Genomic DNA, 23,181 nt, shown 5'->3' with positions numbered 1-23,181 from the left:
TCTGGGCTGCTTATGGGGGATGAAACGAAGTCTTGGGATAGTCTGTGTCTGTGTGTTTTGGGAGTGCAGTCTCCTTAGGGACAGTGACATTTTAAGGTATGAGCCATTGTGACTGCTTAGGTGTTCGTATTCCTCTTTGAGCACTACCCAGTTCATACTCTAGAGTGCCAATGTCCCAATCAGTGCAGTCACTATCATTGTTGGCCTTGCAGGCACTCTGCATAGAGGAGCTTGTTGAGAGCAGCTGACGGAGAACTCACTGCAGCGCCTTCCTCTGCTGCTCCTAGGGGTTAGGATTGGTCTGCAGAGTAGCAGGACTGGTGCTGGAGTTGGACAGGCCTTGTGTGTCTAAATTGTTTGGTGAGGGTGATAAGAAAGATAAGTAAAAGCTGAGTTGTTTTGTGTCCTTGGGCCACTCACTTATCTGTCTGTTTTATCTGAGGAATGAGTATAATCCCTCAGCAGGGTGGGGAGGCCAATTAATGATTGATTACAAAGTGCTTTACAACAGAAAGTTCCAGGACTGTTTTGCAAGGTGACAGATAATTCAGAAGTCACAACGAACTGCCTCAAGTAATATAACCAGCTTACAGAGTTGCCAAAGCAAAATGGTGCTGCACAGATGACATCCTTAACCATTTTCTCCTGTAGCTTTCCCCCCAAAAAAATTTGTATATGAAAATTACAATGAAATATTAGGTATCAAAACAGATTTATAGTAATCATTAACATATTTATCAACGTCTCCATTCTACCAGGATTGAAATGCATCTCTACCTGAAAAGTTTAAAGACCTTTTATAGGGTGCCATTTTCCTGATTCAATGTTGAGTCAGTAGGAGTGAGTAGTGTTACCTCACAGTGGTGGCCAGGTAGTACTGGCAAGGCTGATTTGTTAGCTGGTGGTGTGTCATGTCTTGTGGGCACACCTGGTTTTTGACATTGTTCTTGTTCCACGCTGAGGAGGGCTTTCCAGAGAGCTAGAGAGCAAACTGAGGGGAGTGAGGAAGGTACCTTGTGTCGGGGCCTCAAACCTGCCTTGCTCCCTGCCGCTAATTCAGAGACAGTTCAACATCTCCCTCCTACTCCAGGACCTTGGCACGTACTGTTTTCTTCGTCAGGAATGTTTCCCTCTCCTCTCCTTGCCTCCTGACCTAGTTAACTCCTAGTTATCCTTGAGATCTCAGCTCACTTGTTACTTGCTGAAGGAAGCTTTTCTGACTTCCCTGACCGGGTCCACTGATCCCTGTTTGTACAATATCTGGAGCATGCCGTACTCCTCCATCATAGCACTTATTTGTACCCTTATATTTGTCTGTGTGCTTATTTGATTAATGCCTGTCTCCCCTACTAAACAATAATCTCCGTGGGGCCAGAGCTATGACTCTGTTCATTACAATATTCTGCATATCTGTAATAGTAACTGGCTCAGTAAATATTTGTGGAATGAGTGAATAAATGAATGAATTACTCTCCAGAGCCTATAAGAGAAATCTAGAGCTGCTTCTTTCAATCACTGCTTTCCTTGTGGTCTATGGCCTGGTTCTCTTTCCTCTCATCCTATTCCTTCCTTCAGAAAGCAGCCATTTCATTGGAGAGACAAGAAAGACTGTGACCCCAAGGCAGAATGTGGCTGCCTTTACTTTTCAGATTATGTCTGTGTCACAGAAATAGTCACTATCATGGTTTGATGGGGCCCAAGGCATGGGTGGTGTCTCCAGATTTCCTTTCCAACCTTTTGATCTTGGTAAGTCTGAACCCACTGCTGTATTGCCAAGGTTCTGGAAAACTGTGGTGACAGAAAATGATTCACAAGTGTCAGCACTCAGTTGCACAGGGCTGCCAGCTGACCCTCTGCCTGCTTCCTGGAACAGAACTGGTTGATCATGAACTTCATTTTAGTTACACAGGTTAAGACTTGCTGAAACAGACATACTGGACCCACCAGGTCCTTCCCTGAATACTTGAAGCTTCCTAACAACTAGGCAGCCCTATTCATTGAATAGGCAAGCTATTAGAAGTATACAGACGTGGCAAACCTGATACCGAGGTATTTCTGGGAGATAGGGATTTGGGAGTTGGTTGCATTAAGCTGGCACCCTGCCCACACCATGGAACCTTGGGATTTTCTGCTACCTTTGTGGAGTGGCTGGCTCAGAGAAGGCCATTCAGCCCTGGTAACCAGGCAGTGCTGGAAGGCTGTGAGAATTCTACTAGGCCTTCTGAGTTGTCCCCAGTGAGCTCTGGCAGGTGTGCTAGACTGGGACAAAGGCTGAGGAATGCTGCTCGGGGGTTCTGCTATGTGGGTATGTAATGCTGGGGAGGTCAGTAGTATTTAGAAACTTCCATGTGCTGCAACTTCTAAAGACATTCTGGAGTCTGTGTAAGTTATCTTGTCTCTTGTTTGAAGTCAGAAAAAAATGAATGTGATTGTTAGTAGTTGTTAACAAAAGGCAGCTACCTGGCCTTCAGCAGTCATTTGTAATGCATTTATACTGAAAGTGTTCATTCGTCAAACATCTCCCGAGTTCCTACTGTGAGCCGAGAGATTGCTAGGTGCTCTAAGTGCGAAAATAAATGGGATATAGTCCCTCTCCATGCTCAAGCCCAGTGGAAAAAGCAGAAACAGATAGAGAAATTAAAATTCAACACAGGATAGGGCATTCCAGAGACAGGAACCAAATGCTGTATGAGCACAAGGGGCAGAGCCATTAATTCCATCTAGAGCAGGCAGGGAAGGTTCTACAGCTCAATCTTGAATGACATAATTGCAGGGCTTTGTCAAACCAGGGGGCAGGAAAGGCATCTTAGGAGGGACAAAGTATGCAAAGGCACTGGGGCATGGGAGGGCCTGGTATGTTCAGACTGTAGTGAAAGGTCAGTGTGGTAGGAGCAGTGCCAGCAACACGTGTCATGTGATTTTAAAATACTACACGTAGTGTTAGCAATTACTGCAAACATTATTTACGTATTACTGTTCTTTAAAAAATAGCATGCTCCAGATCCATCAGTAGTGAGTGTATGTTGGTATTGTTAATGAACTACTCACCACCCAAATGTCTGTTTATCTGTTGTTTTGTCATCTCAAACCACTTATAGTAAGAAAAGCCTCTTGGTTACACTGAGGTTAATATTAATAATAGCTGTGACTTATGGGGCACTTACCACGTGCCAGGCAGAATGTCGGTGCTTTGTATCCGTTATCATGAGTCTTTACAACAACTCTTCAAGTTGGATATCAGCCTTGTTTTGCAGTCCTAGAGAGCTCGTGACTTCCCTAAAGTTCCAGAGGGGACAAGGGGCCAAGTCAGGATTCTAATGCAAGTCAGTGTCCTCCTGAAGCCTGTACTCTTTCCTGCATGCCATGCTCCCTCTCTAATTTAGTGACAGTCACCCCATGACACAGTAGATCCGATATGCTAAGGAGCCTTCTGTGTATGGGTTGTAAGTGACTAAACAAAGCAGACCTTCACATCCAAGTGAGTATTATCCTTCAGAGAGGTTACTTAGGGAAAAGAGAGACATATATATCTGTCCCATTGCTTACACTCCTTGTCACTCATCGGGAATTTCCTTTGGAGTCAGATTACAAATCATATAAGGAAATCCATCTTATTGCTTTATAATCATATATCATTTTTGAACCAAAATAGTGCCACCTCGTTTGATCACACATCTTATTCACTAAACTTGGCTCTGACTGACTTTTGGCCATTTCCAAAAATCAAATTCACTCTTGGTGAGGATTTGGCACCACTGAAGGTATTTAAAAGAACAGACTGCAGGCTCTCAAGGCAATTCCAGGAGGAAAGCTCCAAAGATGGTTTGAGCAATGAAGTGGAATTTGTGCATTGCCTCCCAGGGGGACTGTTTAAAGGAGACAAGTCTCATTTGAATGCATAATTTCTGGTTTTAAAGATATCATTCTCATTACTTGATAATTACGCACATATTTTTCCTGGCTGTGAGTTCTTTGTGGGCCAAGATGTTGAGGTGTTCAATAAATGTGCTGAATGAGTGGATTTTGAGTACAAATAACATGTACATTGGAGACTTTCTGTTGTAGGGGAGAGACAGTGAGTTGGAGGAGTTTTAGATGGTGTCCTAGGACTCCAGAAGTTAAGCTTCCCATATTGAGCTTGGGGTTTCTAATTGCCTTGCCTGATCATAGATTGTACTGTAGAAAGTGACTAGAATTTAAGATGAAAGCCTTGAATTGAACTGTGTATATAGGCTCTTTATAACTGATGATTTGTACTTTGTCACTTGTGACCTAATATTGAGAAAAATGATTGCTAAATGAGACTGTTACAACTTTTCTCTTCTATAATGCTAGTAGCAGCTAAAATAGGTAAAATTGATCATTTACATAGGGCTTTCACATTCCCTTATCTTAATGAATCGATACATGAGCAACCTGATGAAGAGACAGGCTTAGGGAGACAGTGACCCATCCATGATTGCATAGCTGATAAATGGCCAGCTTCCTGCCTGCCTGGGCTCTTTCTAGTCTTCCTTAAGAGTGATATGTTTTTATTTGGCTTTTGTGCTTTCCTATATCTGCTGGTTAAATGCTCGTAAACATGTTTCATCTTGATAAAACCAGTTAAAATCGCCACTAAAAGACTTTAAATGTTGTCAGTAAGATTCTGCTCAGCATAAGAGGTACAGTCCCTTTAACAGTTTGGAAAAGTGTCACTTAGCAGTTTTTCAGTTGGAGCCATCTCTAAAGTTGTAGACAAAGAGGCGCTCACAGTCATGTGTCACCCAGAGCATGCGTGTGTGCACGTGTGCCTTCTCCAGTTAAGCCACCAGCTTTCACTGGAGAAAACCGATGGGTCTAAAAAGAGTCCAGTTGCATTCTTTTGATTTGCAGAAAACAGATACAAGAACTTACACACTCACAGAGTCATCCCTTTACTAGGTGCTTGAGCCTCAAGCAGAAACCTCCACATAAATTTCGGAGAGGACACTAGCTTTGTAGTTTGCCCCATGTGACACTACTTAGTAATCATGTACTAGCATTACAGATTCAGATGAGAGTGGAATAAATCCATTTTCAAGTTGTAATTGGAAAAGAGAAATTTAGGAAATAGTGGTTGATGCCAGAATATCCAGTGCAGCCTCCATGTGCTGGTTTGTGGAGAATTACGCAAAGTCTATTTTTATACTTGGACTCTGGTCTGAATGTTTCTTGAAAAGTAACTCAAAGGCTTTGACTGTAACTTTTCTAAAAATAAATTCTCTTATCACTGTGTTATTGCCCTGTCATATTCTCTTCTTGCCCGTCAGGTTTGGAATTGCCTATTTGATATGCAGTCTTCTTTTTTGCTTGTCTTTCAAATGTATTGGTATAGTTGAGATACTATTCTTTCTTCCCCCAATTAAAAATGTGAGTATAAATTACCTCTTTTAAAATTTCTGATTGTATTTGTTTTATTTGATCAACTTTGTATTTTGTTCATTTTTTCAAAGAACCAGCTATTGGTGTTACTTATCAATTCCGTTTTATTTATTTAGTTTTATTATTTCCATATTTTGGCTCCTTTGGTTGTTTTTTTTTTTTTTCTCCTAAATTTCTTAGATAGAAACTCAGTTCACTAGTTTTCCCTTTGCCTTTTTGTTCTTTTCTTTTTTGCTTTTATTTGCCTTTTTGGGGTGGATACATTTTCTCTGAGTCTTGCTTTGCCGGCAGCCCAGGTGTTTTGCTGTTGCAGTTGTGTTTTAGTAGTATTTTAAATATTCTGTAATAGCGTTCTGTTTCATCCTCAATTTAGTCATTACTTAAGGGAGGAAACTAACATTTACTGAGTATTACCTGCTTGGTGCCAAGCCCTGCAGTCAGTGCTTTCTGATGGGTTCTTTAATCCTTACCTCAGCATTGCCTGGTAGAGCTAGAAGTGTCTGCATTTTGCTCATGAGGAACCTGAAGCTCAAATAAAGTTCCATAAATAATCTCTTCAACTCCCCTACACTGCTCAACAAGTTAATTTTGAAAAAGATCCATATGGTTAGGCAATTTTCAGTCTATTTTTGCCGTTTTATTTTGAATTGTGTAGAATTTCTGCCTCCAGTCTCTGCCAGTTACAATCTACCTTAGACACTCTTCTATGCTTTTTGTCACTCTCGCTCAGAAAACCTTTAGAGGCTCCCTATTGCCTATTAATAAATTCCCAGGGCTTTACCTGATATTCAACGCCCCCTACCTTCTTACCCCAGCTTACCTTTCCCTTATTTCCTCCGGTGCCTTTTCTCCTGTCTCCTCAGCACCCAGCCCCCCAAGATTTGCAGAATGTACTCCACATGTTCCAGTCTCCTGGAATACAAAAAACTATCTCACACTTTTAAAAATCTTATCCCCTTTGTCTGGAATTCCCTATCCCCAGCCTACTGCCCAAATCCCACCTCCCCTCCCAGCGTTCCCTGGGAGATTCATCTGCCATGTCCCGCTTTACAGTGACATATATTTACTTGTTGAGGAATCCCCCTCTGCTTCTGTTAGTCTTTGAGCATCTTCAGGGCAGAGGCTTTTTCTTTCTCGTCTTTATATATGCCACACGTTGCCAGCACTCAATCAGTTTTTTAAAATTTTAAATTAGATTTGTGTTTGTTGTGTATCGGTGCCCCAAGGCCTTTTTCTCCCTCTAGAAAAATCTTTATGCATGTAAAGAACGCAGATTTTGTTGTCCTGCTACTTAATTCTCTCAGTAGAACCATGCTATTTTTATCTACTCTAGTGTTTATTTCCATAGTTTCCTTAGGAACTTTGTCTACTTTATCTGTCATGATTTAATAGACGCATGTAGAAGCCCACAATGAAAATATCTGTTTATTCTTAAAAGAAAAATTGTCAGATATTTCCATATTCTGTGGCCATGTTGTGAGGTTTTCATTATTTAGATTTTCCTTCTTAGTCGTTTTAGTATTTTAATACTTTTTGCTTTGACATCTAATTTATCAAATTACTGCTTCTCTTGCCCTTACCCAGGCACAATAAACCTTTGTTATCTCCTTCCTTGTGGTTGGTTTTTGACATTGGTTGCAAGTGTGACTCTTGAATGCAACAGATTTAGTTTTTAGTTTTTCATCCAGTAAGTGATCTTTCTTATTATAGGCCTTGTGGTAGGCAGAATAATAACCCTCCAAATATGCCCACATCCTAATCCTTGGAACCTGGGAATATGTTCTGTTACATGGCAAAGAGGAAATAAGGTAGCAGATGAAATTAAGGTTGCTAATCAACTGACCTAAAAATAGGGAGATTATTCTGGATTCTCTGGCTGGGCCCATGATCACAGGTCTTAAATGTAGAAGAAGGAGGCAGAAGAGGGGAGGGCAGAGTGAGTCGATGTGAGAAGGACTCGACTCTCCACTGCTGGCTTTGAAACTGGAGCAAGGGACCATGAGCCAAGGAGCTAGGAGGTGGCCTCTAGAAGCTGGAAAAACAGGGAAACATTCCCTCCTGGGGCCTCCAGGATCACAGCCCCGGTGACACCTTGATTTTAGTCCAGTGAGACCCGTTTCAGACTTTTGATGTCCAGAACTGTAAAGATAATAAGTTTGCGCATTTTAAGCCACTAGGTTGGTGGTAATTTTGTATATGGCAACAATAGAAAACTAACACAAGTATATTTCATCCAATTTATGTTTTTCCAACCCCAGTTTTTGATTTAGGAATTATATTTTTGTACTATTATTTGTCCTCTTGTAAGTTTATCTTGTTTCCTTTCTGTTTTTTTTATTTTTCATCTAACAGACCAGAGCTCTTAATTTCCTTTTAAATTATGTCAAAAATTATAAAATAATCACTTTTCCAACATTTTAAACATTTTGATACTTCTATTTTCATTATTTCTACTACTCTTCTGTTAAATAAGAAAACTCTTTTAGGGAAGATAATGAATTTAGCTTACAGGGTTTACTGTCCCCCCACCTCATCTATTTTTTGTTTATAGTCTGAAACTCCTTTAGAAAAAATTTACCTCTACGTGTTATCTAATTTCCGTATGAATCCTGTGTGTACCCTTGTCCTTGCATTTGTTAATGTTCTAATTCACTTATTTCTTTTAAATATTCTGTCTGTTTTCAAATCCATTGTTTCTGGTAATATTATCTGTAGCCGTGGGCTTTGGGTGACAAATTGGTTCTGATTTTCTAGATTTTGCAATATGCCCCTCTGCTTTCAGAGGGAAAAGGTTGTCTCAGCTGGTTACTTTTCTCTCTGTGGTGATTGATCCATTTCTCTTATCTTGTGAATCCCCCCTCAAGCCCTTTTCTCCTCCAGAGTCTAGGGATGAAGTCATTCTTATCTTGGCCTCTTTCCGTGATGGCTCTCTTTTTCTTTGTAAAAGCTTGTAAAAGCCTCCCCTTGTTTTTGAGTATTAGAAATCATAACTAACATGTATTTAGCTCAGCGATTATCACACTATTTTTCGCAGACCTTGGGGGGCCTTGAGAACCTTCCCAGGGGTCTTCGAGGTCAAATCTATTTTCATAATAATACTAAAACATTCTTTACCTATTTCTCTGGGTTGACATCTGCACTGATGGTGTGAAAGCAGTGGTGGGTAAACTGCTGGCACCTGAGCATGAATCAAGCTGGTGACATGAAATTATACTAGTGGTCATTTGATTCTTCACTACATTGTGCTTCAGTTAAAAAAAAAGCCAGCTTCACTTAAGAATGTCCTTGATAAAGCAGAAAAAATACCAGTCTCATTAAATCTTGACCCTTTAGTACACATTTTTTAATATTCCATGTGACAAAATAGGAAGAATGCATAAAGGCTGTCTGCTGTCTACTGAAGTACAGTGGTTGACTTGAGGAAAAACATTTGTGTGCCTGAGTTACAGGCTGCTTTTTTCATGGAACACCTTTTTTAGCTGAAAGGACAACTAATAGACAAGGCTATGGCTATTTGTATTAGGGTATTTGGCAGGCATTTTCTCAAAAATGCAGGTAAACCTCTCACTTCAAGGAAAACAACTTATGGTATTTTTTGCAAAGGGTAAAATTTGAGCTTTCAGGGGAAGATCAGAATTTTTGAGAAGTTGTATCTACCACCATGAGCTTGACAGACTCTTAATACTTAAAATGTTTCTGATGAAGTGGGTTGTGATAACTAGTGTGTTTTTTTTTGCTATTGTATAGTGAAATGTGTCAACAGTTTTTGAAAGATCTTCATTACTCAATGAACCAGTATTCTCCAATGCACCTTACATGGTGTTATGACCTTGCAGGGGTGAAAGATTCATTCAAAGGGCAAGAGAGACCAACAGATTTCAGTGTAGCAGACCAGAAAAAGTTCATTGATAGGGTTTCATATTCTGCGTCACAGTTAACCTTCAAGAAACTACCACTTGTTGAGTTTTAGTGTCCTGTCAAAGAACAATATCCACAGTTATCTGAAAGAGCTATTAAAACACTCACTTCTTTTCTAATTACATATCTCTGTGGGGACATATTTTCTTCATATGCTTTGAACCCAAACAGCGTATTCCAACAGAATGAATGCAGATGTCGACATTAGAATCTAGGTGTCTTCTATGAAGCCAAACATTTAAAAAATTTGCAAAACTCTAAAAACAATTTTGGAAAATAGTTTTTTTTATTAAAATTTTGTTACTTATGTTAATATATATAAGCTTATTATTTTAAATGAATTACTAAAAATATTTAAAATAGTTTTAAAAATCTGATGTAGTAAATACTAATAGGTATAACCCATGAAACAAAGCTCTTTGGGGTTCTCAGTAACTTTTAAGTGTTGTAAAGGAGTCCTGATACAAAGCATTTTGAGAACCACTAATTTAGTTCTGTACATAAAGTACTTTTCATATTTATTATTTTATATTCACAACTACCTTCTGAGGTACATATTACCCTGATTTTATAGACAAGACTACTGTGACACAAAAGTGCTATATAGATATTCTAGTTAGCAACTTCACATCTGATGGTCCTCCCACTGTAGTTTAAACTCCTGGAGGTTTGCTTCTGAGTTGAGTTTTGTAGGTCCCATCTCTTTACAACCTCCTCCTTTTTTTCCAATTGAAGTTTCTTGTGTTGTTTTTTACAATACAAAAGCGGTACATACACCTTATAGAAAAATCAGCAATCATAAGCAAAAGAGTGTAAAGGCTGCCCTTAAGCCTCCCCACTGTAGATGACTGTTAATCCTTAGTGCATATCTATCCAGATGCTTTTCCGAGAACGTTGAATTATCAGTATAAAGTCAGTATTGTGTGGTACTCAATTAAACGGAGTTTGGAGTCAAATAGATCTTAGTTTGAATCCCAGCTCTGTGAGCTGCTAGCTGCTTGGACAAGTTATTTAACATCTTTGGCTTCATTCCTCATCTGTAAAATGGGAATAGTGAAAATGCCTCCTTCATAGGATTGCTGTGAGGCTGAAGTGAAATAATGCATGAAAAGCAGCACAGTACCTGACGTTCCATAAATATCCAGTAAATAATTAGTTGTTGATGTTGTGAATGTATAGATAGATCAATAGATATGCCACGTTTATTGAAGTATAGTTTACTTGCAACAAAATTTACCATTTTTTAGTGCACAGTCCTGTGAGTTTTGATAAATCCATACACTTGTGTAACCACCACCCAAAGATGTACATAGAGAACAGTTCCATCACTGCCAGAAATTCCCTCATGTCCCTTTGTAGTCAGCCTTTCCCCCAGCACAGCCACTGGTAACCACACTCATCTGTTTTCTATATCTATACTTTTGCCTTTCCCAGAATGTCAAATAAATGGAGTCATCCAGTATGTTGTGTTTGCAGTCTGAGTTATTTTACTTAGCATAGTGCATTTCAGGTTCATCCATGTTGTTGCATGCATCCCTAGTTTCTTCCTTTTTGCTGCTGGTTAGTATTCCATTGAACAGATAACCACAATTGGTTTAACCATTCACCAGTTTATGGACATTGGGTTGTTTCCAGTGGCTATTAGACATAAAGCTACTTTGAACATTTGAATACAAGTCTTTGTGAGGGCATATGTTTTCCTTTTTCTTGAAGAAATACATTGGCATGGGATTGCTGGGCCATAGAGTAAGTATGTACTTAAACTTTGTAAGAAACTGCCAACGTGTTTTCTAAAGTGGCTGTGCTGTTTTGCATTCCCACCAGCAATATATGAGGGTTCTGGTTGTTCCACATCCTTAGCAACAGTTGTCAGAGTTAATCATTTTAATTTTAGTCAGTGTGGTGAGTGTGTAGTTTTATCTCATTTTTGTTTTGATTTGCATTTCCTGAATGTCTGAAAATTTAGAGAATTTTTTCATGTGCTTATTTGCCTTTTGTATAACTTCTTTGATGAAGTGTCTGTTCTTATTTTTTGCCGTTTTTAATTGGATTATTTTCTTGTTTTTTCATTGTAAAAGTCCTTTATCTATACTGAATACAGGTACCTTGTCAGATATATGTTTTCAGAATATATTCTCCCAGTCTGTGGCTTCGTTTTTCATTTTCTTAATTGAGTCTTCTGGAGAGTAAGAGTTTTTAATTTTGGAAAAGTCCAATTTTATATTCCGTCTAAGAAATCTTTGCCTAACCCTACGTGGCAATTATTTCCCCCCCTATGTTTTCTATACATTTTATAGTTTTGGCCATTATATTTAGGTCTGTGATCCATTTCACATAAATTTTTGTATATGCTGTGAGCTTAAGAGTCTTGATGCTTTTATCCCATCTTTCCAGTTGTTTCAGCACCATTTGTTGAAACAATCCTTTCTCCATTGAATTGCCTTGACACCTTTGTCAAAAATTAACTGACCATGTGTGTATGTGTCTGTTTTTGGACTCTCTTCTATTCTCTGTGTCTCTTCTGATGCTAATACCACATTGTCTTGATTATTTTAGCTTGATAATAAGCCTTGAAAGCTTGTAGTATGAGTTCTCCAACTTTGTTCTTTCTCGTAATGGTTTTGCCCATTCTAGGTTCTTTGCATTTTCATATAACTTTTAGAATTAGTATATCAATTTCTACAGAAGAGGCTGCTGGAATTTTCATTAGGATTGCATTGAATCTTTAGAATAATTTGATGAGTGTGGCAGGCTAAATAATGGCCCTCAAAGATAGCCACTTCCTATTCCTTGGAACCTGTGAATATTACCTTCTATGGCAAAAAGGTGAATATTAGCTTATATGGCAAAAGATGTGATTAAGTTAAAGATCTTGAAATGGAGAGAGTATCCTGGATTATCCACGTGGGCCCTAAAAGCAGTCATGGCTTTCCATATAAGAGGGAGGCAGAAGGAGATACTGTTAAGAGGAGAAGGCAGTGTGATGAAAGGAGAGAAAGAGATTTGAAGATGCTGTGCTGCTGGTTTTGATAATGGAGGAAGGTGCCCAACAAATGCAAGGAATGCAGCTCTAGAAACTGGAAAACACAAGGAATAGATTCTCCCTTAGTCTCCAGAGGGAGCAGGGCCCTGCTGACACCTTAGTTTTGACCCAGTGAAACCCGTTTTGGACCTCTGGTCTCCAGAACTAAAAGAGAATAAATATGTGTTGTTTTAAGGTACCAAATTGTTGGCAATTTGTTATTGTAACCATAGGAAGCTAATACACAGAGGATGTAAATATTAACAATATTGAATTTTCTAATCTATAAACATGGTATATCTCTATATTTATTTAGAGCTTTAATTTTTCTTGGTAGTGTTTGATAGGTTTCAGTGTACAAGTCTTGCACATATTTCGTTACATTTAGATCTAAGTATTTCATATTTTGATGCTCTTGTAAATGGTAGTTTATTCATAAACTTTTAATTTTAGAATAGTTTTAGATTTATAGGAACGTTGCAGTAAATGATATATATATCTATTTTTTATTTTGGCCATAATAGCTTATAAAATGAAATTCAGTTGTACATTATTATTTGTTATTTTTATAATAAATATTATTATGTTTATTATTTGTTATTATTATTATTATTATACACCAGATAAGTGCATCCCTTCACCCCTTATGCCCACCCCCCTTCCCTCGGTAACCACTAATTTGTTCTCTGTCCATAAGTTTGTTTATATTCCACATATCGGTGAAATCATATGGTGTTTGTCTTTCTCTGTCTGGCTTATTTTGCTTAAAATAATGCCCTCAGTGTCCATCCATGTGGTTGCAATTGGGACAGTTACATCTTTTTTATGGCTGAGTTGTATTCCATTGCATATATATACCATATTTTCTTTATCCAGTCATCAATTGATGGGCACTTGGGTTGCTTCCAAGTCTTGGCTATTGTGAATAATGCTGCAGTGAACATAGGGGTGCATAATTTTCTTTGTATTGTAGATTTGAAGTTCTTTGGGTAAATAACCAGTAGTGGAATAGCTGGGTCATATGGTATTTCTATTGTTAATTTTTTGAGAAATCTCTATACTGTTTTCCACAGTGACTGCACCAGTTTGTACTCCCACCAGCAGTGGATGAGGGTTCCCTTTTTTCCACATCCTCTCCAACGTTTGTTGTTTTTTGTCTTGGTGATTATAGACATTCTAATGGGCATAGGATGATATCTAAGTGTAGTTCTGATTTGCATTTCCCTGATGATTAGTGATGTTAAGCATCTTTTCATGTGTTTATTGGCCACCTGTATATCTTCTTTGGAAAAATGTTCATATCTTCTGCCCACTTTTTGATTGGGTTGTTTATTTTTTGTAGTTCATTTGTCTGAGTTCTTTATATATTACGGAGATTAACCCCTTATTGGATATATGAGTTGAGAATATTTTCTCTGAGTAGGTGGTTGTTTTTTCATTTTCATCTTGGTTTCCTTTGCCTTCCAGAAGCTCTTTAGTCTGATGAAGTCCTACTTGTTTATTTTTTCTTGTTTCCCTTGTCTGAGTAGACATGGTACTCGAAAAGATCCTTTTAAATCTGATGTCAAAGAGTGTACTGCCTATGTTTGCTTCCATCAGTTTTATGGTGTCAAGTCTTACCTTCAAGCCTTTCATTCATTTTCAATCTATTTTTGTGTATGGTATAAGATAATGGTCCACTTTCATTCTTTTGCATGTGGCTGTCCAGTTTTCCCAGCACCATTTATTGAAGTCTTTCCTTTCTCCATTTTGTGTTCTTGGCACCTTTGTTGAAGATTAGCTGTCCATAGATGTGTGGTTTTATTTCTGGGCTTTCAATTCTGTTCCATTGATCTGTGTGCCTATTCTTGTACCAGTACCATGCTGTTTTGATTACTATAGCTTTGTACTATATTTTGAAGTCAGGGATTGCGATGCCACCAGCTTTGTTCTTGTTTCTCAGGATTGCTTTAGCTATTTGGGGTCTTTTGTTGCCCCATATGAATTTTAAGATTCTTTGTTCTATTTCAGTGAAGAATGTCATTGGGATTCTGATTGGGGTTGCATTGAATATGTAGATTGCTTTTGGTAGTATGAACATTTTAACTATATTTGTTCTTCCAATCCATGTGCATGGAATATCTTTCCATTTCTTTATGTCATTATCTATTTCTTTCAGTGATGTCTTATAGTTTTCTTTGTATAGGTCTTTCACCTCCTTGGTTAAATTTATTCCTAGATACTTTATTCTTTTTGTTGCGATTGTAAATGGGATTGTATTCTTGACTTCTTATTTTGTTAGTTCGTTATTAGAGTCTAGAAATGCAACTGATACTTGGAAGTTGATTTTGTGCCTTGTAACTTTGCTGTAGTTGTTGATTATTTCTAACAGTTTTCCAATGGATTCTTTAGGGTTTTCTATATATAAAATCTATTGTCTGCAACAGTGAGAGTTTCACTTCCTCCTTGGCAATTTGGATTCCTTTGTTTCTTTTTGTTGCCTAATTGCTCTGGCCAAAACCTCCAGTACTATGTTGAATGAGAGTAGTGAGAGTGGGCACCCTTGTCTTGTTCCTCTTCTCAGAGGGATGGCTTTCAGTTTTTCCCCATTGAATGTGATGATGGCTGTGGGTTTGTCATATGTGGCCTTTATCATGTTGAGGTGCTTTCCTTCTGTACTCTTTTTATTCGGTTATTATCATGAATGGATGGTGGATCTTGTCAAATGCTTTCTCTTCATCTATGGAGATTAAAATGATACATATTTTTAAAAATTTATGTCCAATTTCTCATTGCTAACATATAGAAAAGCAGTAATATTTTTTATACATTTACCTTGTATCTTGCAACTTTGCTAAATTCACTTATTAGATTTAGTATCTTTTTTGATAGATCACTTCGGATTTTCTACATAGTCATTTTGTCTTCAAATATCACATTTACTTCTTCCTTTCAAATCTTTATCCCTTTTATTTCTTTTCTTGTATTATCAATGTTGAATAGATGTATTGAAACAGGCAGACTTACCTTGTTTCCAGTCTTAGGGGAAAAGTATTTGGTCTTTCACCATGAAGCATATTTGTAACCGTAGGTTCTTCATAGACACACTTCTGTTCCAAATTTGTTTAGAGCTTCTATCTTAAATGGGCAGTGAATTATGTCGAATGCTTTTTTCTGGAACTATTCAGATAATCATATGGTTTTTCTTTTTTAGTCTATTAACAGTGATTTGCATTAATTGATTTCAAATGTTAAGCCAAGAGTGCAATTTTGGGTAAACCACACTGGTCATAATGTAGTATCCTTTTCATATATTGCTGGATTCAATTTGATAATTTTTTAGGGTTTTTACGTCTATGTTCATGAAGGATATTGGTTTCTAGTTTTCTTTCTTGGTCAGGTTTTGGTATCAGGGTAATGCTGGCCTCATAAAATAAATTGGGGCATGTTCCTCCATCATCTTTTTGTGCAAGAGTTTGTGAAAAATTGGTGCTATTTCTTCTTTGTTTGGTATATTTTCTCAGGGCGTCACATTTTCTTTGTGAGAATGATTTTAACTACAATTTGTTTCTTTACTAGATATAGGGATATGAAAGTATTTCTTTTTGTGTGAACTTCAATAACGTCTTTCTTTCAGAAATTTACGTGAATAAAGTTATTCATAATATCCTCTTCTAATCCCTGTCATATTTATAGGATTTGAAGTGATGTCCCTGCTTTCATTCCTGATATTGGTATTATGTGACTGGTTTTTTCCTGATCACTGTAGCTACTGGTTTACCAATTTTCATGATCTTTTCAAAGAACAAGCTTTTATTTTCATTGATTTTTCTCTAATGTCTTTCTACTATATTTCATTGATATCTGTGCTTATATTTATCATTTCCTTCCTTCTGTTTACTTTTTAAAAGTTTCCTTTTGTTTCTAGTTTAAGGTGAATCTTAGATTGTTGACGTGAGATCTTTTCTAATATAAGCATTTGATGCTATAAATTTCCCTTAAGTACTGCTTTAGCTGTATTTCACAAATTTTAGTACATTGCATTTTCACTTTCATTTACTCCAGAATTTTTCAAATTTTCCTTGTGTTTATTTCCTTTTATCAATAGATTATTTAGAAGAGTGTTATTTAATTTACAAGTATTTTGATAATTCTCCGGATATCTTTCTGTTATTCATTTTTAGTTTAATTTCATTGTGCTTAGAGATTTACTTTGTATGATTTCAAACCTTTTAAATTTGTTGAGGCTTGTTTTATGGCCCAGAATTGAGTCTGTCTTCGTGAATGTTCCATGTGTACTTGAAAGAAATTTGTATTCTGCTTTCGTTGGATGGAGTGCTTTATCAGTATCAATTAGGTCACATTGGTTGATAGTGTTATTACAATCTTGTATATCCTTAGTAATTTTCTATATCTTCTATCAGTTACCGAGAGGGAAGTGTTAGTTTCCAATAATAATTGTGGATTTTTCTATTTGCCCTTAATATGTTATTTCTCCCTCATATCTGAAGGATATTTTTGCTGGATACAGTATTCTTGGCTGAAGATTTTTGTATTTTGAAGATTTGAATGTGTTGTTCCATTCTCTTCTGGCTTGTAAGGTTTCTGCACAGAAATCTGCTGAAAGCCTGATAGGGGTTCCTTTTTAGGTTATTTTCTTCTGCCTTGCTGCCCTTAGTATTCTTTGTCATTCATTTTTGCCAGTTTTACTACTATATGCCTTGCAGTATGTCTTTTTACATTGACAAATCTGGGAGATCTGGAAGCTTCTTTCACACAGATTTCCCTCTCCTTCCCTAGATTTGGGGAGTTCTCTGCTATTATTTCTTTGAACATGCTTTCTGCTCGATTCTGCTTCTCTTCTCCTTCTTGAATACCTATCATTCTTGTTTTGCATTTCCTCATTGAGTCGGGTTTCTTGGAGAGTTTCTTCATTTCTTTTTAGGCTTAGTTCTCTCTCCTCCTCTGTTTGCAGCATTTCAACCTGTCTATCTTCGATTCTGCTGATACGCTCTTCTATGATGTCCACTCCAGTGTTCAGGGAATCTGTATTTTGTTTTATTTCTTCCACTGTCTTTCATCTCTAATACTTCTGATTGATTCTTCTTTGTAGTTTCAATCTCTTTTGTGAAGTAGCTCCTGAACTTGTTGAATTGTCTCTCTACATTCTCTTTTACCTCATTGAGTGTTTTGATGATAGCTATTTTGAATTCATTGTCGTTTAGATTACATATTTCTGTGTCCTCAGGACTGACTTCTGGGTACTTGTCGTTTTCTCTCTGGTCTGGAGATTTGATGTAGTGTCTGATATTGCTAGAGGTGGTCAAGTCTTACACATTCTGATATTATTTGGTTTCAGTTACCGCCTATTGCTACTCGGTGGGGGTCACAAGCAGCATATTCTGAGCCCTCTGCCTTCAGCCTAGATCCCATGCAGTGGAGCAGGTGCAGGGTGGGTAGTGGGAGGGGTGCTATTTCCTGCATGCTCTTGGGGTTTTCTTGTTCTGCTCTCACTATCTGGTCTCCTGAGGTGTTGGCTTGATGAGATCACCCCCTGTGAAAGCTTTCGCCCCATTAGAGGGCTTCCCTATAGGCTGCAAGGGCCCTAGGGAGTCCGTGATGTTCCCGTGAACAAGCATCCCCTCACCTGCTCCTTCCCTCACGGAGCCTCCCGTGTTTGTTGAGTGCAGTCTTTAGGTGAGGGAGCAAAGTTCTGTCTTACCCTATTCCAGCTCCTCTGAGGCAGACTCCAGCCTCTCCACCCTCTGTTGTATGGCTGCATTTCTCTCTGACATTTTTGTGTTGTGTTAGGATGTCCTCTGTTGGATGTATGGATGACCCTTATTGTTGTATGTTGGAGGGGAGAGAGTCCTGGGAAAGTTCACTCCACCATGATGCTGACATCACCTGTCCTTAGTATTTTAAATATGAATATTTTCTACACAAATTTTGAAGCTTTGTTATTAGGTACTGTTCATAAATATTTATAGTTGTTACATCCTCTTTTACAAATTCACCTCTTTATCATTATGAACTGCCCTGATTTTTCCCTCATAATATTCCTTGGTGAAAAATATACCTTATCTTCTATTTTGGTAAGCAGAATGGCCCCTCAAAGATATTCAGACCCTAAGCCCTGGAACATGGGAATAAGTTATGTTACATGGCAAAGGGAACTTTGCAAATGTATTTAAGGTTATGTGTTAGTTTCTATTGCTTCCATGACAAATTACTACAGATTTAGTGTGTTAAAGCTACACGTAGTTATCTCACAGTTCTGTAGTTCAGAAGTACAGGTATAGCATGGCTCACTTGGATCTTCTGCTTAGAGTCTCACAAGGCTGAAATCAAAGTGGTGGCAGGGCTGTATTCCTTTCTGGAGGCTCTGGTATTAATCTGCTTCCAAACTCATTTCGGTTGTTGTCAGAATTTTGTTCCTTGTGGTTGTACAGCTGAAGACCCCATTTCCTTTTTGCCTGTCAGTCAGGAGTCATTCTCAACTTCTAGAGTCTGCCTGCATTCCTTGGCCCATGGCTTCCTTCCACCATCTTCAAGGCCCGCAAAGGCAGTTGAGTCCTTCTCATGTTTGGAATCCCTGACTTCCCCTTCTGTCTCATCTCTCATCTTTTTAGACATCTCTCTGACTTACTCAGAGTGTAAGCCTTCCTCTTCTGCTTTTAAGGGCTCATATGATTACATTGGGCCGACCGGGGATAATCCATGATAATCTCCCTATTTAAATATTAGGTCAGATGATTAGCAACCTTAATTCGATCTGCCAATTCCTTTCATGGTCATACTTATATTAGTGTTTGATTGAATAACCAGACAATAGGAACATCTTTAGAATTCTGCCTACCACAGTTATGGTCTTTAAAATAGAAATAGTATCCTGAATTATCCAGGTGGACCCAATATAATCACATGAGCTCTTAAAATCAAAGAACTTTCTCTGGAAGCAGGGGCATTTTGGCAGAAGTAGTCAGAAGAATTCCAAGCGTGAGAAAGATTTGATATGCTGTTGCTGGCTTTGAGATGTAAAGGCCTATGTGAAGGGATCAGACAGAGACCTCTATGATTTAAGGGCAGCCACCAGTTGACAGCCAGAAAAGACACTGGGATCTCAGTCCTTAAATCACCTGAAACTAGATTGCCAGCAACTTGGATGCACTGGGAAGCAGATTCTTACCAGAGTCCCCTGATAAGAGCCCAGCCAACTGACATCTTGATTTCCACCTTATGAGACTCTGAACAGAGAAACGAACCAAGTTTGTCTGGACTTCTGACATGTACAACTGTGAGATGATAAATTTGTATTGTTTTAAGGAGCTAAGTTTGTGGTAATGTGTTACAGCACCAATAGAAGACTAAAACAGATATTAATATAATCACTCCAACATTCTTTTGGTTAGTGTTGGCTTGGTATAACTTTTTCTGTTTTTTTTGCTTTTATCTATCTGTGACTTTATAGATAGTTAAGTGTGATTCTTACAGTATATGGTTGTCTTGTTTTTTTAATCTCATCTGACAATCTTTGTCTTTTAATTGATATTTAGACCATTTACATTTAGTGTAGTTGTCAATAGGATTGGTGTTAACTACGTTCTTGCTGCTGCCTGGAAACTGCCTCCAGCCAGTAAGCTAGGACAATAATAGAGTTTACCTCCTTTCTTTTCTTTCTCTCTGCCATCATGGTCTTTCACTGCCTGTTGACCAGTGTCTGAAAACTGTTGTTTTGTATATTTTGTCCAGTTTCTTATTTAAGGTGGGAAGCAAAACCCTATTCTTCTTATTACATCAAAGCTAGAAGTAGAAGTCCTCAACAATGTAATTTCTGATTAATATTTTAAGGACATCCTCTTCAGGAAGTCCCTCTTATGTGAAATGCATGTGTATGCATAATTTATTCACTCAGGAAAAGTATAATACATGTACTGGGGCTGGCCCCATGGCCGAGTGGTTAAGTTCTCGCGTTCTGCTGCAGGCGGCCCAGTGTTTCGTCATTTCGAATCCTGGGCGCGGACATGGCACTGCTCATTAGACCACGCTGAGGCGGCATCCCACATGCCACAGCTAGAAGGACCCACAACGAAGAATATACAACTATGTACTGGGGGGCTTTGGGGAGAAAAAGGAAAAAAAATAAAATCTTTAAAAAATAAAAAAAAGAAGAAAGTGACTCCTTCACTGGCGTCTTTCTTAAAAAAAAAAAATACATGTACTGTAATTCACTGTATGTGAACATGACAGATGCCTGCCTTTTTAAAAGTAGAATCAAATAATTAGTCAGTGACAGAACTTGACCATATCCTGAACATGTCAACATTTTCCAGTCTCCATGCCTTAGTATAGCTAGCTTTTCCTGCCTGGAATGCTTCTTCATCTCACATCCTTTCCTGCCTGGCAGGTTTCCATGGGTCCTCTGGAACCAACTCCAGGGTCATCATCTCTCTGCTTCCCAGTGCCCCCAGAGAGAATCCGTATTTCTTCTTCTGGGCTGCCATCACACTCTGCTCATAGGACTGTGATGGCACACATCATGCTGTTATATGTTTCTGTGGTGTGGACTTCCTCCTACCAGGAAGCCCTGGAAAGCAGGGAACTTATTTTAGTCTTCTTTATGTTTCTCATATCCCCTAACACAGTATGTCTATTACACAGAACTTTTCAATAAATGAGTGTTGAATTAAGGGCTCTTTTCATGTGCTGAAAAGTGCTACTGTTGTTACTCCCCATTTCAGTATCACATATTTGTAAATGTGAATCCTTTTTAATCATTTTACTTTTTTCCTAGTAAATTCCTCATCTATGCCTGTCTGCTGCTGTTCTCTGTGCTGCTGGCCCTTCGTCTGGATGGCATCATTCAGTGGAGTTATTGGGCTGTCTTTGCTCCAATATGGCTCTGGAAGTTAATGGTCATTGTTGGAGCATCAGTTGGAACTGGAGTCTGGGCACGAAATCCCCAATATCGGTAATACTGCTTTGTAAAATCCATTGGTCTCTATCCTGAGGGAGCAATATCATGTTTTTCACTTTTGATAAAGTAAGGACTATTTTCATTTCTACCTATCTGGGGTTTTATAAGAACTATAATACAGGCAAACTGAGTTCTACTCTATGTTTAAAAAAAAACTGAGTTCTAGTCTAGTCTGATATGCATTTTCTTGCAAAAGCCATGTTATTTTGGGTGATTCCTTTTCTAGCTAGCCCACAAATGCCTGTGTAATCTAAAATACATCCAAAACATGGAAGCATTCTACAGTGCTGGACGAGGAGGTGAGAAACCCTCATGTTTGTAGGAGCACTTCTGCAAACCAGTGTTCCAGCTTTGGTCGTTGGGGATATATCCTTTTCCAGTTCCCTCCTGGACCTGGGGCTCCCCTTGTCCCGACCCTCTAGTGCTGGGTCTTTAGGACTGTGAGCAGGGGGCGGGGGGTCAAGCTTGGCCAGGAAAGTGAGTCCCCAAGACAGGGAAAGATGAGGCCCAAGTGCTGTGGAGGAGAGTAGAGCCTTTAGGGCCAGCAGAGGCAGGGCCTTTGCCTTCACCTCCTCTGTGCCCTTGTGCCTTCTTCTCAGATAACTCACTGCTCCTGGTTCCTGTGTGTGCAGCCTGGTGCTGCTGGGACCTCTGAGAGTCTCTCCTCTCTCCCTCCCAGAGAGTGGAACTGCAGGAGGGAGAAAGGGGGACTTGAGAGTGGGGGGCTATTCCAAATGTTCACCAGGAAGATGGGAAGTAAAGGACTGCCCACTGGGCAGATGGGGAGGACAGGCAGGGACACATACAGCTGCTTATGTGAGAAAAGTTGAGACCACCTCAACTTGTTGAATTCTTGGTTATTAACTTTAAAAACAGGATTTAGATCATGTAAAATACATTACCACATAGATATCTAAGAACTTTAAAATAGCCACACAAAGAACCTTAGCAAGTGAGGGATATTCATGTGTCATTGTTTTACTAGAGGTTTTTTTTTTTTTTTAAGATTATCTGTGTGGCTGCAAATTTTTTTTATGAGCTATTTTCAGATATCTAATGTTTGCTACTCAAAGAATGAAAAGTTAACTAAACATTTTAGGTTCTACTAATTGATATTTAGAAGCTATTTGAACTTTTCTCTCTTGGTTTAATTTAAGATTTTTAGAGCAAGGAAAGGAATTGTATGTGTCTAGTTGAATGCACTGAATCTACAGACGTTGTCATTCTGGTGTCACCCATATCCAATGGAATGTTGTTGGGCCCTACAGAAACAACCACTGACCTCATTTTCTCTGTGTCCTAAACACAAGTGTATTTAACACTAACAAGATACATCATCAATGTTCATCTCTATTTTGGATGAAACACTGTAGGCCTTCCAAATGCATCATTAAGCATTTTCCTGATTGGTGGCCTTATTATTTTTCAATTGTTAATCTATTAAGTTCATGCATGATACTTAAACAGCTAATTCAACTGATTTTGTTTAAGAACAGTTTTAACTCTTTTGCCCTTCTGTCTTTCATCTGCAGGTGTTAATTCATCCTAAAGGAATAGAAAGGAAAATTAAAAGGCGTTCATACTTGTTATTTCCGTTTTAAAATAGCATCTAACAATGTTGTTGTATTTTCTTGAAATATAACCCACACTTGTTCATAAAGCTAGAGTTGTTTATATAGCATTGCATGAAATGTGATTTACGTGGTTTTAATTCACTGAGATGAGAATCATGAGATTTAAGGAATATTTATCAGTTTCTAGCAGTAGAAGCAATCAGCTTGAATAATCTTGGAAGTAGTTGAATTTAAAGTTATGTACAAGAGTGCTTACGTATGCCGTCAGGGGAATGATAATTGGCTATTACTTCTGAGAATATCCTTAT

The 23,181-nt window shown here is 38.3% G+C and overlaps 1 protein-coding gene across 3 annotated transcripts in view; it reads left to right on the top strand.

The window, feature by feature from the left end:
• Window positions 1-23,181, top strand: part of TMEM185A (transmembrane protein 185A) — a 38,320-nt gene that overhangs the window by 1,636 nt on the left and 13,503 nt on the right. For all 3 annotated transcript variants that reach the window (XM_001505091.7, XM_005614587.4, XM_070257427.1), the window contains exon 2: window positions 21,117-21,293. In XM_001505091.7, the coding sequence (XP_001505141.1) occupies window positions 21,117-21,293 (177 nt within the window). The remainder of the gene's footprint in view (window positions 1-21,116; window positions 21,294-23,181) is intronic.

The sequence above is a fragment of the Equus caballus genome, chromosome X, assembly GCF_041296265.1.
Source record: "Equus caballus isolate H_3958 breed thoroughbred chromosome X, TB-T2T, whole genome shotgun sequence".
Lineage (NCBI taxonomy): Eukaryota > Metazoa > Chordata > Mammalia > Perissodactyla > Equidae > Equus > Equus caballus.
This window is presented reverse-complemented; position numbering and strand designations above follow the sequence as displayed.